We start from the raw sequence: 17,494 nt of genomic DNA, 5'->3' as shown, positions 1-17,494 counted from the left end.
CTCGAAGTCCAATCATTTAACTTGTCATGTTAAATCGTCTCAAACAATTTGTAGATTACAGGGAGTAATGTTATAGGCCTGTAATTGCTTTGGTCGGATCGTGATTTACCATTATCTTTATAAATTGGGATTATCGTGCCTTTTTTAGACATTTTTGGTAGAACACCGTCTGCTATTATCTTATTAAAAAGCTCGGTGATTATAATAACTAAGTCCTGACCGCCATATTTAAGGTGTTCATTTACAAATGTATCAAAGGACGCTGCCTTATTTTTCTTAAGTGAGCTGATACATTTACCAACATAATCAGTGGTAATATTTGGTTCTATATCCGGTATACTTGCATGGTACATGCCAGAAGTTTTCAATTCAAAAATTATTTGTTCGACTGTAGATTTAAATTCCGCGTCAAAATTTTGGCTGTCTAAAGGTGAATACAGATTCTGAAAATATCTTAAAAAATCATTAGTAATGCCTTCAGGATCGCGCGTCAGGCCGTTTTCAGTCTGAAGTTGTGTACATGTTAAACGGGATTTTCGTTTTCTTGATTTAACAAGTCCCCAAAATAGTCGATTATCGCATTCGGCCGCTTCATTTAATTGTGAAACAAAATTATTTTCTACTTGCTCAATAGCGCGTTTCTGGGTTTGGGCAAATTTCCGTTTAAATAATTTATATGTGGCATAGGATTCGTGAATCATGCCTCTCGGACGGCCGTCTGCTAACCATTTCCTGCGCGCAAGTCTTTGTGCATCATGGGATTCTTTTACTTCCGGCGGCCAGTAAGGTTTTGCATGACTATTATATTTCGATTTGGGCAGGGTGTTGTTTGCAGCGAGACATATTGCTCTGATAATATCGTTATACATGGAATTTACATCTTCCTTACAAACATCTTGTAACAGAGAGCTTAAGTTTAATTGATATTGCTTAATGTTATCTTCGGTAATTCTATGCCAGGCAAAGTTGGCGACTGAGTTGGTAATATGTGTCTGTGTAACAGATGTCTTTATTGTTGCCATTACTGGCAGATGATCAGAAACAAGATAATTATCATTATACAATAATTCAACAAAGGTAACTAGATCTATATCATAGTTATACATGATGATATGATCCAGAGTTTTTTCCATAGTAACGATAGTATAATTGGGTCCCTTGCACGAAGTTATTTTGTAATAATCCTGAACATGTGAAATATTAAAATCACACGCCGCCTATGCTAACGGTTTAAAAAGGCAATTTCTATCGGAAATAAAATCCAATATAAATCAGATAATTACACCAATTTAAAATCAGATATGACACCGGTATAAAGATATACAATAACAAGTATTTGAAAACCAATTCACCGTGAGATAATTATGTTATTTCTTTAGGATTGGTGATTATATATTTGTCAATGGCATTACAGGTAGCTACATTACGTGATTGTATTATATTTCAGAAGATTTTAAACAACATTCTTTAAGATTTTTAAATCAAGATTTCAGTATTATACTTTGTTTTGAATGTCACTGAGACATAACATCAATCATGCTATGCGTTTGATTTTTTTTTTTCGTATTAACGCTTAAAATGTTAGTTATCCACTTCTGATTTACGTGGTGAAGTTGTCAGTTACTTGTGGAGATAAAGCTATTACTAGAATAGAGTCCAGGAAACTGACTGTTTTGCATAAATGAAAAATTGTTAGATAAACGTCATAAAACCGAGCAAACCAAACTACAAAACATTGTACAGTGAAATAAATGTGATAATGTATAAAAACATACAGATATTAATATTAATTTGATATGAACTAACGATATTCGGCAAAATCACGGAGATCGTTTTTTTTTTTTGAGAAAACAACGAACGTACCTTGCAGAAGTCCCCACCAATCTCCATTACTTACGAGCTTGTTGTCTGTAAAAGTGTTGAAACAGTAGACTCAACTTTTTCCAGACAAGCCTGGAAACGTTATAAAAATATATCCTGAATAGTAAAATGGGCTTTTCCCTAAAATACATACATGTCTTTGTTTATATATCTTTGACAAACATCAGATCATTAGGTTTTGCCGCAGCCAAGTATATAAGTCACCTTCCAGAAGGGGACTCTGTTTTGCGCGGCAATACTTCATCCGATTGTTTTCAAGTGGCAACACATTGATAGTGTATGTTTTAACTTCTATTGGCATTGCAGTTGTTCTATATGTTTTATTTTCTCGATATCTATCTTACAGGCTCATTTTTTTCAATATAAGGAACATACAGAAAAATCTCAATTTGTCATACTCTTAGAATTGTCCTGTTCAAATACTATTCTGAAATGGTTTAAAGATTGGTTTGAATAATTGTTAATCATAATGTGTTTCAAGGCTTTTCAACATATATTTTACAACTTGAAAAATCGCTAAGATCATTATTTAAGGCCATGTGAAAAACCGAATTTAAACCTATATAATTTAGAATATGAGATCATAATATGTGCATAGATAGGTGTTTAGTATTTCATGTTCATCAATATGTTGTACATTTCTGTCTAATTTCTTCTGTTATAGGACTTCTTAGTAATGAAATCAGGCACAGCATTTTGACGTATTCCCGAGACATGGCTGCTTTAGTGCAAACAACCGATACCGAGAGTTTTCAAAACTGGTTGCGAGGTGCCCTGGCAGTGTTCTTTGCCAAGCAAGGTCTACAAAGCTTTGTTGTTGATGAACTGACACAGTTTCAACGGGACCTTTTGACATCAATATTTAAAAACAAGAATTTACCTATTGGTACAACCTGTACAAATTGTACAACTGAAAATGTTCTTTACTGTCCCACACAAAATTTCTGCACAAAGGGACAGAAGTGCAACATGCACGATCCATCAATACCAGACAAGACACCAAAGCCTTGTCCAAATAATATTTGTCATGATGTCAAGGATGCGATCCGCCGTGAACATAGATACAACGGACCGTCCTGGAAGAACACAAACGCCAAAGGATGGTGTACCAATGTCATTGAAATTGCCAAATGTTACATGCCTCCAGATGGTTACACTAATGTAACCACAATTACAGATACAGACTTTAATGGTATATTGACAGTCATCCTGAACAACAAACGCTTCGAAAGTAAAATGACTGCTCCGCTTAACAGCCGGGTTAATGTTTGTACAGAGGTGAGTTTGAAATTCATATGATAAAATATATGCGACCTGTTAGTATAGCAAATCCATACATGCAGACAATGAATTTCATAGAATTATATGTAAATATTTACCTGAAACTTGGCTGTAAATGCTATATTCTGCTACCTGTTAGTCACTGATGCTGCTCTCAACGTTTTTCAGAATTTCACATTCTTCTTAGCTCTGAGTCACAATTCTCATACATTTAGTCCTTCATCCATTGTTATGAATCTCAAAACACTTCATTGGATATATAGGCTAATAGCCACATTTACTTAAAATTAGATCCTTTTTCTTTTACTTCAATATATTATATGAAATTCGTAAGCATCCAGCACGTCAAGTATTCTAAAACACTTTCACTTTATTAAACGATTTATACGCACAAAATTTTAACGTGAACAAGCAATTTACATATAACTCCAATATCATATTTTTATATTCCATTTAAAATATAATTATTAAGCGATAGAAATTTCCAACTTTAAATTCCAAAATAATCAATTAAAACTATTGGCCTTTGGCCTAGCTCGCGACAAAAACAAACGTCACACGACACCTATTTTTCCACGATTTTTGCGTGATCTGTCTATACACACTGACCGAGTTATCGCTGACACATGTACACATAGTCTCGCCTGTCAAATTCAGATGACACTTCTTAAAATAGGAATTCGTGTCAATATCAGACATTTTTCTTCCTAAACTTGTCTATAATAATATTTACAGTAACTGTGAGCTATTTAAGGAAAATAAAAACTATTCAAAACTTGAACATAAATAAACCCCACCCAAAACTTTAACGATTGGATTCTTCCCTCTATGTTACCAACGTATGACTTTAATCAATATGTACTCCTTCCATTCTTCTTTTTCTCCTTCTTCTTTTTCTTCCTTCTCCCTCTCCTCTTTTTCTCCCATCTTTGGTCTTGTTCCGACTGAAGCAACCTCACTCGATCGCATATATCACCCAAGTATTACTTAATCATGAGTATTGACATAGCTACCTATCGAGTGAGAGTGGGTTTATTTGGCCCCTATCAACTTCGCTCCTCTGGATGTAAACCGCTTTCATCTTTTGATCTCGTTGTATGGTTGTCTATGCTTCTGACACTAGCTGGGGATATACATGAAAATCCAGGCCCAACTCCTGACAATAACCCACAATCTGATATATTTTTTTCTTTCCAATCCCATCTTTCAATAGTACATTATAAGTTCAGAGATCTCAAACAAATCTGATATCCTCTAACAGAATTAAATCCCTTTGAATCCTTGCTTTCACTGAAACATGGCTTGCTGCTTCGACTTCCTCTAATGATCTATTCTTTGAGAACTTCCAAACGCCGTTCAGAAAAGATCGACCAACAGATAGACATGGTGGAATCTTAGTGTACGTTAAAGACACCCTTACTGCTATACGTCGAAATGACTTAGAACCACTAGGTATTGAGTGTATCTGGCTAGAGATTCGAATTAAACACAAGCCTCTTCTAGTCGGTGTTTTCTATCGCCCACCTAACTCTAGCTTGACTGTTCTTCCAAAAATTCACGATTCTATCGGTCTGGCCTTCGATACTGGAATCAAGGACATTGTAATCACTGGTGACTTCAATCTAGATTACAACAAACAACAGACAAAGCAAAAAATTGACAACATTGCAATTCAATATGGTCTCACACAAGTTATCAGGGACCCCACAAATTTCACCGAACACTCCCAAACTCTCATTGATCTTGTTCTTCTATCGTCTTCAGGCCTTGTGTCCGCAAGTGGCGTTGGTGAACCCTTTCTCGATCAAAACATTCGTTATCACTGTCCTATTTACTGTTGTCTTCGATATGACAAAGGAGTTTCTCATTCTTACACCCGGAGGGTTTGGAAATATTCTGCTGGTGATTTTGACACACTTCGTAGAAAAGTTTCTGTCATTAATAATCACACGCAAAAGAAACAAACCAGTACATCCACCAATCATTTTCAACAATACACACATAGCAAACGTTACTGTTCACAAACACCTGGGTGTTACTTTCTCAGACAACGGTACCTGGACAAACCACACTCACGAAATCAAAAACAAAGTCTGGCAACGTATACACATACTCAGATCCCTTAAATTCACTCTAGATAGAAAATCCCTTGAAACTTTATACATTTCTTTCATCCGACCTGTTCTTGAGTACGCTGACATTGTATGGGATAATATCCCTCAAGGCGAACAAGACGACCTTGAACGCATACAACTGGAAGCTGCTCGAATCATATCTGGTGCTACTCAACTTGTTTCCTTCGCAAATCTCTATCGAGAAACTGGACTCGAACCTCTAAAGGATCGTAGAAGAAAACATAAGCTTATTCTTTTCTACAAAATGGTAAATTCACTTACGCCCTCATATCTCACAGACATGATTCCAACTACTGTAGGACACATCACCCCGTATGGTCTACGTAACTCTGAAGACATAAGAAACATCTCCTGTAACAGTCAACTCTTCGCAAACTCCTTCTTACCATCTACAATTACCTCTTGGAATTCCCTATCTGACAATATAAAAAACTCACTATCAATATCAGCCTTCAAACATGCTATTAATAAACACAATCCAAATGTTCCAAACTTCTACTATTCTGGAAATAGAGAAGCCTCAATACAACATGCAAGATTACGCATGCACTGTAGCTCTCTTAAACAACACCTTTTGTCTAAAAACATCATTGATAGCCCTTTGTGTGATTGTGGAGTCATTGAGGATACAAACCACTTTCTTCTGTCCTGTCCTCTATATACAAATCAAAGAACTGCCCTTTTAAACAAACTAGCAAATATAACACCAATCACTACAAATAATCTACTTTTTGGAAATGACACTCTTGACAACAACACAAACACGATTATATTTCAACATGTACATGACTACATCACTCAAACCCAACGTTTCAAACACTGAACCCACACTTGCTTCTACCTGGAACTTGACCCTCCTTTCTCTTTCTCTACATCTTTCATCTTCCACTCTTTTCTATTTAACTTAACATTACATATGCGATACCTGATATCATTGCAACTATTATCATTGTACGTATGCTGCTCATGCTTGCTAAGCTATTCATTCCAAGTTTTCATTTATTTCTTATTATCAACCTTCACTTTACATATTTATATTTTGTTTCACGTAGGTTTAAACCCATATAACTGAAATGTTTGAACACCGTAAGTGCAGCATTATACGACCTTCAGAAGCGAGGCATTAGTATAAGCTCCAAGCTTTCTCCTCAATTCTGTGAGCAATCATTAACACCTTTTGAAATTTGTTATGTTATATTGTATAGCTATAACTTTGTAGTGTGTATATTGTATGAATTGCATGTAATTCATTTGAAAAATAAATATTGTTTAAACCAAATCCCTACAGTTATGCTCATTCAGGTATAACACATTACATGTTAAGTCAATTCGATACACTTTCACTGTTTTAAGAAGTTTGATTCAGTCAAGTGTTAATATCAAGACATAAAATTCTAATTTTGACAGTCTTTTGTATTATTTCTTAGCGCATACTTTCACAATTCATTTTGCGACACGAATTTTACAAACACTATCTAAGTTAACTGTTGTACAATTATTTTTTACAGCCGCATGATGCGCTGATAGATTCATTGTCTTCTGTTTACTTTCAGGCACGAGAAGTTAGTCGTGACACACGACATTCAGCTAATTTAACTATTTCGGACACAAATCTAGCCAGATACATTGACATACTGATACGCCTACTGTCTGACCCAACATGCCTTGCTGCTGACCAAAATGCGAAGACAGCAGTAGATAAATTGAACCAGGTACTGATAACAAATTTTGTTCTCAGCTTTAATATTAGTATTGCGATTCAGTTGATATTTAATTTATAACTGTCAGACTTATACTCAGTGGATCTTTGTGAGGCTTATTGGACTTAATATTACTACAATGAATAAGGTTGATTCATTTTATATGTTACAGTATAAAATATCTTTTTCAGTTGAAATCAAACACACTTACCATTACCACAGCAGATATAATAACAGTTTTGGACAGTAAATTAAAAGATATAATACAGGAACAACGAGATAGTGTGCGAGATATTAGTGAAGAGAAGAGAAAGGCAAAGGAAGATATTGAAGACAAGAAGACAAAGGCAAAGGAAGACATTGAAGACAAGAGGACACAGGCAAATGAAGGCATTGAAGACAAGAAGAAACAGTTCCTGGGCGATGTTAAAGCTTCGCTGAGCCATATGCGTACAGTAACAACCTCAAGTTTAGATAAAATCATAGAATCAAAACAGTCCGCTCTAACTGAAATACAAGCTAAAGCCGAGAACGAGAGAATAGTATTAACAGCACTAAGCAGAACAGAAAAACAACAGATTAAAGACGCTGCTGAAAAAGAAAAAGGTAAATTGACAATAGTTAACAGGTCAGCATTATTTTGTCGTAACGTTTATTTTAGAAGGGAAGGTCGCAACCATATATTCTAGACATTTATATATTTTTTTCCCCAGCTGTTCGATTTCATTCACATATTCTTATAGGGAGTTTAAATATTGCTGTAGCTGTGGCCAGATATCCAATAATTGTGCATGATACAAATGTATTTATAACATGCTAGAAAATGTATGTCAAATGTGACTTGAGAAACAAAGTTAATGATATGAAAAGGTATGCTAAAGAACACTTTAACACACCTGACATTCCTTTGAATGATCTAATTTCTGCAAAACCTCGTCATATTTGAAACTTGTTAAGATTCTTTTTAAAGAATATTCTCTTAAATATATTCTAGTACCACCTCTAACCAATGAAATAATGCTCATTCGTTTTTCGACTATGATGAAGCAAATACTCTGAATGACGGTTTGCCCGTTTCCAACGCCGACGAATCAAACACAACATTACCGGATTTCATAGCCAAAACTGATACTACATTAGATAACGTTACAATATCAGAACAGATTATAATTGATGTACTGTTAAACTTAAAAGTACGGCGTCTGGTCCACCATACTAAAACAAAGATATATAAATATTTGTATGCCGTTAAGTATTCCTAGTATAAGATCAATTCGGGAAAATATTTATCTGGTTTCATGGAAGAAAGCACGCGTTATTCCACTTTTTAAAAAAGAATAATTGAGTATTTGTGTCTAACTATAGATGTAAGTCACTAGCATGTTATTGGACATGACGTTTTTAAATATCATTAATAACATTTATTGTGAAAATTGTACTTGTACAAACAGTCGTATTTACCTGCACATTCTACGACATACCAACTTATCGATATTTACAATAAAGTAATTAAGATTAAGGATGTAAAGCATTCGACATATTTGGTATTCTGTAATATTTCTAAAGCTATCGATAGAGTCTAGCATAGGGGTCTCTTGTTTAAACTTTGTTAGTACGACGTTTCTACAAATGCTTGGTGATTGATATTTTATTGTTTCTTGTTTACGTGAATAATATAGCAGACTTGCTTTTTAGTAACACTAGATTATACGATAGTTTTTTAGCTGTTTCGTCTTCTGATATAAAATATTTGGAAACTGATGTAAATACAATTACCGGTTGGTCAAAATATTGGCTTTTTTCAACCCTCTGTCAATCATGTTAAGTAAAATCTACTATAAATTTCCGGATTCCGTTTAAAACAACAAACATCTTGGTTTGCCTTCAGTCACGGGCCCTGGTACACTCATATCTTCAATATTATCCTTCAGTCATGATAGACCCTAATACACTCATATGTCCAATATTGTAAAATCCGCGTTTAAAGTGTCAGAATCCTCAATTCAAAATTAAATGAAAATCACTTAATCAGAATGATATATTAGTAAATATTATTTATCCTGTTGTTTTTTTCTTTTAAAATGATTCAGCGAATTACGCAGAAAAAAAAAGCAATCATGAATGATGAACACTTTGTTACATTGTATACATTTTAGATGAATTCAACAGGGTTGTACACAATGCGAAACAGGAACTTACTGCCATAAGCTCCCAAGAAGAAAAACATCTTAAAGAAGAAATTAGAAAAGAAACAGGTAAAAGTATGAAAATTGTCTGTATAAGCCATACAAGGTCATACCAGGCCATACAAAACCTGTTGCACAATAGGTGGAAATTTCGTATTCTCGGGGAATCTCGCTAATTACCGAATTTAACAAAAAGAGGCCAAGACTGCAGGCTTGGAATCAAGTGAATATGATAACAGAGCGGAGGAATTATGTTTGACTTATGATTAAATCATTTCTAAAGGAAAAAACATTGTTCGTAATCTAATTTCACGCCATATAAAAGGGAGTCTTCAATGTTGATTTTAACTGTATTAAGGATATTTAGAGAAATGTTAGTAAATCAAAATTTCGTCCGTGATGTGTTTGTGTGTGTTCGGATTTAACGCCTTTTTAATTTTTCAGTCATATAAACGACGGTGTCTACTTGTGGCAATGAGCACAATGCCCAACTTTATAGTGCTGCCTAACTGGTATATCACGCCGTAGACACGTGACATGATACCCCACACAGTCACATTATACTGACAGGCCTAGCACTATCGCCAAGCATGGACCTTTCTAGAACCATTGTTTTACGTCTTTGGTACGAAACACGACCAGGGATCGAACCCACGACCTCCCTCATTCGAAGCGAGCGCTCTTCCAATACTTCCGTGATGCACAGAACATGTGGATTCTGCGGGCCCTTTGTGTTTTTATGTGTCTATTTCAATTATTTAATTAGATTTTTCAAATTCTGTAGTTGCTAGTGTTAACGTTTTATTTAGAAAGTAATAAGAATCTACCAGAAAAGTAATATAGTCAATATATCTGTTTAAAATTAGTGTCTATTCAATGCTTGTTATTAGTTAAAAGTAACTATTGTTTTATTCAATTTCTTAATTTGTACCTACAAAATGTTTTGAGAGCATGAAAATTAGCAATTAAATGCTTCAGCATATCCGGTATTATGATAGGGTTAGTAATGTTATGATTCTTTGGAGGCATATAACTGCCATATTAAGTCAAATTTAGTCTTTCAGAAAGAACGAAAATAAAAATAAAACATGAATTTTCAAATTTCCGTCTTATATCATGTCTACACTCACGTACTCGCACGCATTCACGCATGCATGGAGATACTTTTGGTACTGTTTCAATAAAATGGACTGTACGCACGCGTATATACACAAACGCACACTCACACAATTGTATAATGACGTATAAAGAGGTAAGTCTTGATTTAATACAATGTATTATTTTATTACGAGTAACGTATAATGTAATTTCTTTTAAAATCCTCGTTTCTCACTTGGAGTAGTTTAAACTTATTTTAAAGAAAAGTCTCACCCGCTAAGGTTTCTGCATTCGATTTTTGATCAAAAATAATTATGACGAGCTAGTCCTTAATTAAAATGCACATGTTTTACATGCAACTGTAATGAAGCTTCGTGATTGCACATCGTGTTTTCATAAGATGGTTTCGGTCGAATATGGGCACATGCATTTTGTTCTGCTGCAATGTGAATTCTAGATTTTTGGCTATAGTTAGCAGTCTGCCGTTAAAATACGTGCATTTTGTATTCTCATGCCCATCTTTTTCTGCGTAATGTGGTTACTAATGTTGTACTTTTAAATTAATTATCTGCGACAAACATTTCACGCGAATTGTCTGCGCTGGCTCATTTTTCGGCGACGCCGTCTAAATTCGTTTTCGTTACCTATGCCACGTGACTTCAGTTAGCAAATCAAACTACTTGATAACGCATTATAGATAATTTATCAAAATGGAAGATTTATGCAACACTCTGCCTGATTGGACGAGAGTGTCAATTTCTTTCACTCTGTTAATTGTGCTACGCTGAGTGAAATTTAGACAAAGCGTTTATCCTAAACGACGCTGTTCACAGTTTTAAAGCTAACTTTGGCTCAGTATATTTAGCAAGAATATTGATATATCTCAAAATGATAAGTAATTTTAATAAATATGATAAAAACCTGTTCAAATACCAACATATATCAAATTAAAGAAAGAGCTGAATACGGTCTGTGTATCACATGAATAAGGGTGTGACAAGAGTCTTTTATGTAGAGAAGTGCTTTTTAAAAGATTTTCCTTGTTACAATTGTCGTCTGTATATGAAAAAGTTTCTTGCTTTTGTGACTTATTCAATTTGCATATTAAAATGAGTACTTGTTTGCTTTGATATATTTGTTATAAATTATTTAACTGATTTATTATATATGAATATCTTTCTTTAGTATGGATGCAACTATTGAACTCAGTTGAAATCTGTTTTATTATATATATGCTATATAATGACTGAATCTCATTACACTGAAATGAAGGTACGCTGCATACAGTTTATCTATATGATATGACTACGGTCAAACTTTGCTTATGAAACAGAAATATTGAAATAATTACAATTGTATGTTTTGCTTGACCTTCACTTTTTTATAGGTGTGACGTCGTTGTCCAAAGATTCATGAATAGCGAATATGCATTTGTTAAAGCGGGATCAGTTGGCCTATTTTAGAAATAAATAAAAATAATAAATAAAAAATCCTTTAATTGATTTTTTCTCATGTATTCTAATCAACCTTGATTTGTAGCATCTTTATTAGGCCCGCAGCCAACTTTGTTCAGCTGGGACATTTAACCCCTTTTAGGGGCTGCTAGAGCTAAAACTAGAAATGCCTTTATACAGCGTCTCATGAACAGCTTGGTGGATCTTTGTCATACTTGGTCTGGAGCATCATTCTAAGGTCCTCTTCCAAATTAATTTATATAGGAACTTGGGCCCTATTAGGAACCACTATAGCTAAAAGTAGATATGCCTTTCTTCGCATTAACCACTAAAATGTAATGGATTTTTATCAAACTCGATGTGTAACAATATCGTAAGGTCTCTTGCTATTTTGTTACAAATGGGGGTAGGGACCAATTTAGCTAAAATTATATAAACACGTTTAATGACCTATTCTCATGAACCGCTTCATGAATCTTCATCAAACTACTGTTGTAATTATTCGTCTAAGAATAAATTAAACAAAATTGCAACCCTACGAAACCTTTGCGAAAAATTAAAAGAGAACCATTTAAATTGTTAAAGTGCGGTGTTTAGTTTTGCAAAATGTTAGATGAAAGATGAATGTTAGATGAAAAATTCATAAACTTCTTTCCTTATTACAATTCGCCGACCATCATTTTTAAAGATATTTCTTGTTTATACATAACATAACATAACATATTCTTTATTCGACATAAAATTGCAAACATACAATTTATAGTCTATACAAATAGCACAATTTTGTAAAGCATAACACATGCCTGTAGTTTCCAAACATTTAACTGAGAAGTTCAGTAGATTAACACCTATTACATGTACACTTCTATATCATAACTCCCGACAACAAAAGGGTATATCATAATTTACTCTTATCAACACAACTAAGAGCAGGGTAAGGACAAGTAACTTTTGATTGTAATATATGACAACTTGCAGAGGTTATTTCCCTTGCATTGTTTAACTAATTTGTGGATATAACGGGTATTAGACCTTTCTAACGTAAACGTAATTAGGAAACGGAATACTGAATCCGTAAAATTTTAGGCTCATTTGTGGTCTAGGGGAGACAATTTCATCCAATAGTAATGCAATAGTATCTCCCACCATTATTTGCAAATAACTTTTACGGATTCAGTAATCCGTTTCCGATTTACGTTTACGTTAGAAATGTCTATTATTGGACCTTGCATTGAGAAAGTGACGCTAAGTAGTATCAACGGCTCATTGTTCGAAATTAATCACTACATAAATAAAATAAGCCATGAATTGCCGTTACATATATACATCGGTATCGAAATCACATTATTTCTTGTTTCATCCTCTAAATTCAATGACGTAATGAAACGAAATTTTTAATACGAGAACATCCGCAAATAGATTTACGCTGAAGCATTAATCAGAGATTTAGCTACGATATATAAAAGCTACTTCCTTGACAGATATGTCCAAAAGTCAAGGTGTGGACGATGTTGTAAATATTTTCGGATATGATTTATGTCTATGGACCAAACTTCAGTTGGCCTTTCCGAAAACCAAAAATAAAAGACCAGTTCGTTGATCTATGTAAATCTACTACCTGCGGAAATTACTCAACTATAGTATTAATAACGTTCTCGGATCATGACGGATATCATATACATAGAATACCATTGTATTTATGTAAGGTATTCGTATTTACAAACACAATGTATGCAATCATTTGGCTCAGAGGTCGCCACAGAACACAATCCCGGTAGATACACTGAAAGCATCTATCGTTTAGTCGAAGTAAAATGAGTAAAAATATAATCTAAGTTCGTTCGTGGAAAGCATGATATAAGTAAGCTGCCAGGTTATTTAATAGCTTTACATTTGTACTTGACATAAGTGATTCAAACTTCTGTATTGTAGGCCATCTACAAAAATATGGTTTGAAAAATTTCCTTCGCAGTTCATAGTATTTCGGACATACTAGTAAAAAGTGATACTCTGTCTCTATCAAATTTAAAGGACAATTTCGACATTTTCTATTTTCTCTGGGGATATTTTCATGTCGACCCCTTTCTATTTCTAAATTATGAGCTGATGTTCTAAATTTAGTTAAAGCGATTCTATGTTTGTTATTGTTTATTACGTTAAGATATTTTTCTAGTTCAAATGTGTGTTTGTGAATGCTATAAGATGGAAGTCTATTGGAATTATTTATGTTTGCGTACCAGCTTTGTTTATAAATATCTAGTATTCTAAGTTTAATTATTTGTAAATTAATATCAAGTCTATCTTGCTGTAACCAAATATTTGACAGACCTATTTCATTTAACAAAGTTTTTATGTGAAAAGCCCAGTTTTTTCCATTATGTGACATGTTATTATCTGCATCTTCTTGAAGCATGTTATATGTTTTTTTAAGTATGCAGTTATTGTTTAATTTTAGTATTTTAAACCAATATCTGATCATTATTATTTTACGGTGTATTGCCATTGGATATCGTCCTAGTTCTCCATATTATGCATCTAAGTTAGTTGATTTTCTCACGCAAAGTATCTTTCTAAGAAATTTACAGTGTACTAATTCAATACTTCTACCTTCACACTGGATAACCGACGTAATAGCTAATACGTACACACGTACTTACTTATATATATATACGCGTAGACGTAATCAGTAATGCGTATGCAAGAAATAAGAAAACCATGTGCACGCAATAGCTAATGCGTTCGCAGAGCTCCATGAGTTATAATTCATCATCCGCTGAAAACACTTTTAAATGTATTTTTGTGACTTAAAAGTGGAGTATGCTGTTAAAATGAATAATTTCATAACTTTTTGATTTCACGTTAAAAAAAACACGTAAATATGATACTTTGCCGATTTAAAAAAAAAAAAAGATACAACCAACTTTTTTAGCAATTTTAAATATAAAATAACTTAGTTTAGAGAACTTTATATTGTTTCACGAATCTTTAATTAAAAAACATATTTTATTCTGATTTTTATGCAACACTATGACATTTTGTATTATTATCCCTGAGAAGCTAACAGCTAATTAATAATCTTCCTCGATCTACTGATGTTGATCAGTGATTTTAGAACACTTCTTAAGCTTTGCGCTTCGGAACATGATTTCAAAGGACACTGTCTTGTCACTTTGGTTTAATTGTTTCTGGGTAGTATTTCCCCCTCGTATTATCTGCATGTTATGTTATAGATGTTGACCATTTGTAATAGAGCGTTAATGGTTCGAGTCCTACACTTGAGAGTAGCATAGTAATTACTGTGCCGGGGGCTTACCGATACAATTACCACCACAGGTTTAAAAACGGTACCCGGCTTCAAATTGTAAATACAGTGTATTTTGTGCATGAAAACACAGTATCAGCAGCATAGGGCGTCGACGGCTCAACACATACAGACATTAATAACATTTTAAACACGGTGCCGGCAGCTCAAACCACACAACTTTCAACATCATTGTAAACACACTGCCGGCTGTTGAATCAACAACACCCTAAATACAGTCTCTGCAGCTCCACCATACAGGCTTCAAAACATCATAAATACTATGTTAGAAGCTCAAACCCAAATAAGCTTCAGCAGCGGCTGAACATAAGAAAACATAATTACATTGTAAAAACGTAATTGTCCGCTCAAAGAATTAGCAGTATCGTAAACACGGGGGCCGAAGCTCAACCCAGAAGCATGCATCATTGTAAACACGGTGTGGGGGGGCTAAACTGAAATAAGCATTATCCTGCTTCGTAAATACTGCGTTGGCGACTCGACCCAACCGATCGTCAGCAACATCGTAAACACGATTTTTGGCGGCCAATCCGCACAAACATAAGCAACATCGTAAACCCTGTGTGAGCATCTTAAGTGCGGTACACGCCGCCAGTGATATAGAGATAAAATTATGTCTATGTGATACGTCTATACTATCAATGAGTTTTATCATTGCTGTATTTCTACATGTAACTTTAACGAAACACACCACCTCTATGCTTTAATTTGAATAAACACTGTCATGATTTATCACGAAGAGTATGTTTAAAAATACACAAAAGTCACAATGTAGCCATAAACTTCATTAGCATTGTAATCCCGCTGTTGGCGTACACACCACCAAAACATAAGTAAACATAGAAAATCTGGTTGGGGGTTTTAAACCAGTATAAACGTTGGCTGAGGGAATACCCTACCACAGTTTAAAATTCATAAACATCTGTTTAATAGTTATTCTAAACATGACTCGGGTTGACTTGCAGTTAAACAAAGAAGGAAATCAAACTCTATTTTCTGCATAAACAAGGTTGGAGCGCGGACCGGTAAGAGACCATTATGACGTAGATATAGTACTATAGATCAATAAATGACACACAAATTAATCTTATCTTGTATTTACCTGTACACCTGCATTTACCAAGTTAATAGACATATGAAGTAAATGTATGGTTAAAAAATAGTGATAAGTCATCCCTTTGTAATGTCAATTTTTATAGTAAATACAAAGAATTTTTTCTTGCTTTTTATATATTATCCATTTTTAAATTATTATTTTTATTATTATTCCAGATTTATATAGCGCCCTTTTCATGATAAACACGTTCAAAGGCGCTTAAAACATATAGCAAACGCAGCCACCAGGGCGCGAAATTCATCCTCTACCAGTAAAGACAATCAGACCAGAGGGACAGAGTGAGAAAAAAGCCCCTTTTAAACCATATACAGAGAAATCATTTTAGACATAGGCCTGTCTCTTTGCAAAATAGACATCTGGTTCTTTAACGTGCCCGGTGTATAGCACCGATACACGCGAAGTCGCGTCTTTCTGAGAAGAACCAATACAGGCCTCTAGTTATAACTAGGTTATTTGCTGGTTGTGTTAGAATTGTCTTTATTTGGCACCTTTAATACTACCATGTCAAATCATTTCAAAAATTAGTTACCTGGCTTATTGGTGCTTTTAAGGCTGGAGGGTTTCTTGTTGCTTTCACCGCTGAAGAGTTCCTTAACCATCTCATTACCAAAGGGCTCCTCAGGTCTTCTCAATTATGGAAGCGGATGCATTTTTTTCCCGGCTCACCGCCTTCTGTGTGCGAATCTCCCAGAGACCTGTACCGTGGCTGGACTCTGAACCAACAAACAGCTCATTTTACTTTTACTATGACAAAGATTTTCACATATACACAGCAAATGTCCCCACAAACCGATATGATAATCATATGATTTTCATATTAGACCTTTCATATGCTAATCATAAAAAAGAGCCGCATATGATAAGCATAGATATCGGTTTATGATTCTCATAAAAAAATTATATCAGTTCATATGGAATGATTAGCATATGAATTTCATATGCAAATTGAAAGGCCTGCATATGATATGGGCCATGAATCCGATATCAAATTCATATGTTACCTCCTTTCATATGCTATTCATATGCTTCTCCTTTTATATGCTTTTCATTATGTTAGCTCCTTTCATATGCAACTCATATGATTCTACTTTATATGCTTTTCATATGTTATCTCTTTCATTTTCTACTCATGTAGAAATTTTTTATGCTGGTCATATGCAACCTTTTTCGTAAAACATTTATGGTCCATCTCTGTTGTTGGTTGAAAAGTGGCATCTCTTTCTCGAAAAGGACTGCTAAGCAGGCTGGAACAAATCATCTTTAAAAAGAAAAACAAATACAAAGGAATATTGATATTTCCATCTTTATTTTTATTTTTCT

The 17,494-nt window shown here is 34.3% G+C and overlaps 1 protein-coding gene across 3 annotated transcripts in view; it reads left to right on the top strand.

The window, feature by feature from the left end:
* LOC128553377 (uncharacterized) overlaps nucleotides 1–17,494 on the top strand; it is a 44,363-nt gene that overhangs the window by 9,936 nt on the left and 16,933 nt on the right. For all 3 annotated transcript variants that reach the window (XM_053534517.1, XM_053534518.1, XM_053534516.1), the window contains exons 2-5: nucleotides 2,546–3,159; nucleotides 6,851–7,009; nucleotides 7,189–7,603; nucleotides 9,154–9,252. In XM_053534517.1, the coding sequence (XP_053390492.1) occupies nucleotides 2,596–3,159; nucleotides 6,851–7,009; nucleotides 7,189–7,603; nucleotides 9,154–9,252 (1,237 nt within the window). In that variant the 5' untranslated portion in view covers nucleotides 2,546–2,595. The remainder of the gene's footprint in view (nucleotides 1–2,545; nucleotides 3,160–6,850; nucleotides 7,010–7,188; nucleotides 7,604–9,153; nucleotides 9,253–17,494) is intronic.

This window comes from Mercenaria mercenaria, unplaced genomic scaffold, assembly GCF_021730395.1.
Source record: "Mercenaria mercenaria strain notata unplaced genomic scaffold, MADL_Memer_1 contig_3760, whole genome shotgun sequence".
NCBI classification, from domain to species: Eukaryota; Metazoa; Mollusca; class Bivalvia; order Venerida; family Veneridae; genus Mercenaria; species Mercenaria mercenaria.
The sequence above is the reverse complement of the archived record's forward strand: the minus strand, read 5'-3'. Positions and strand labels throughout refer to the sequence as shown.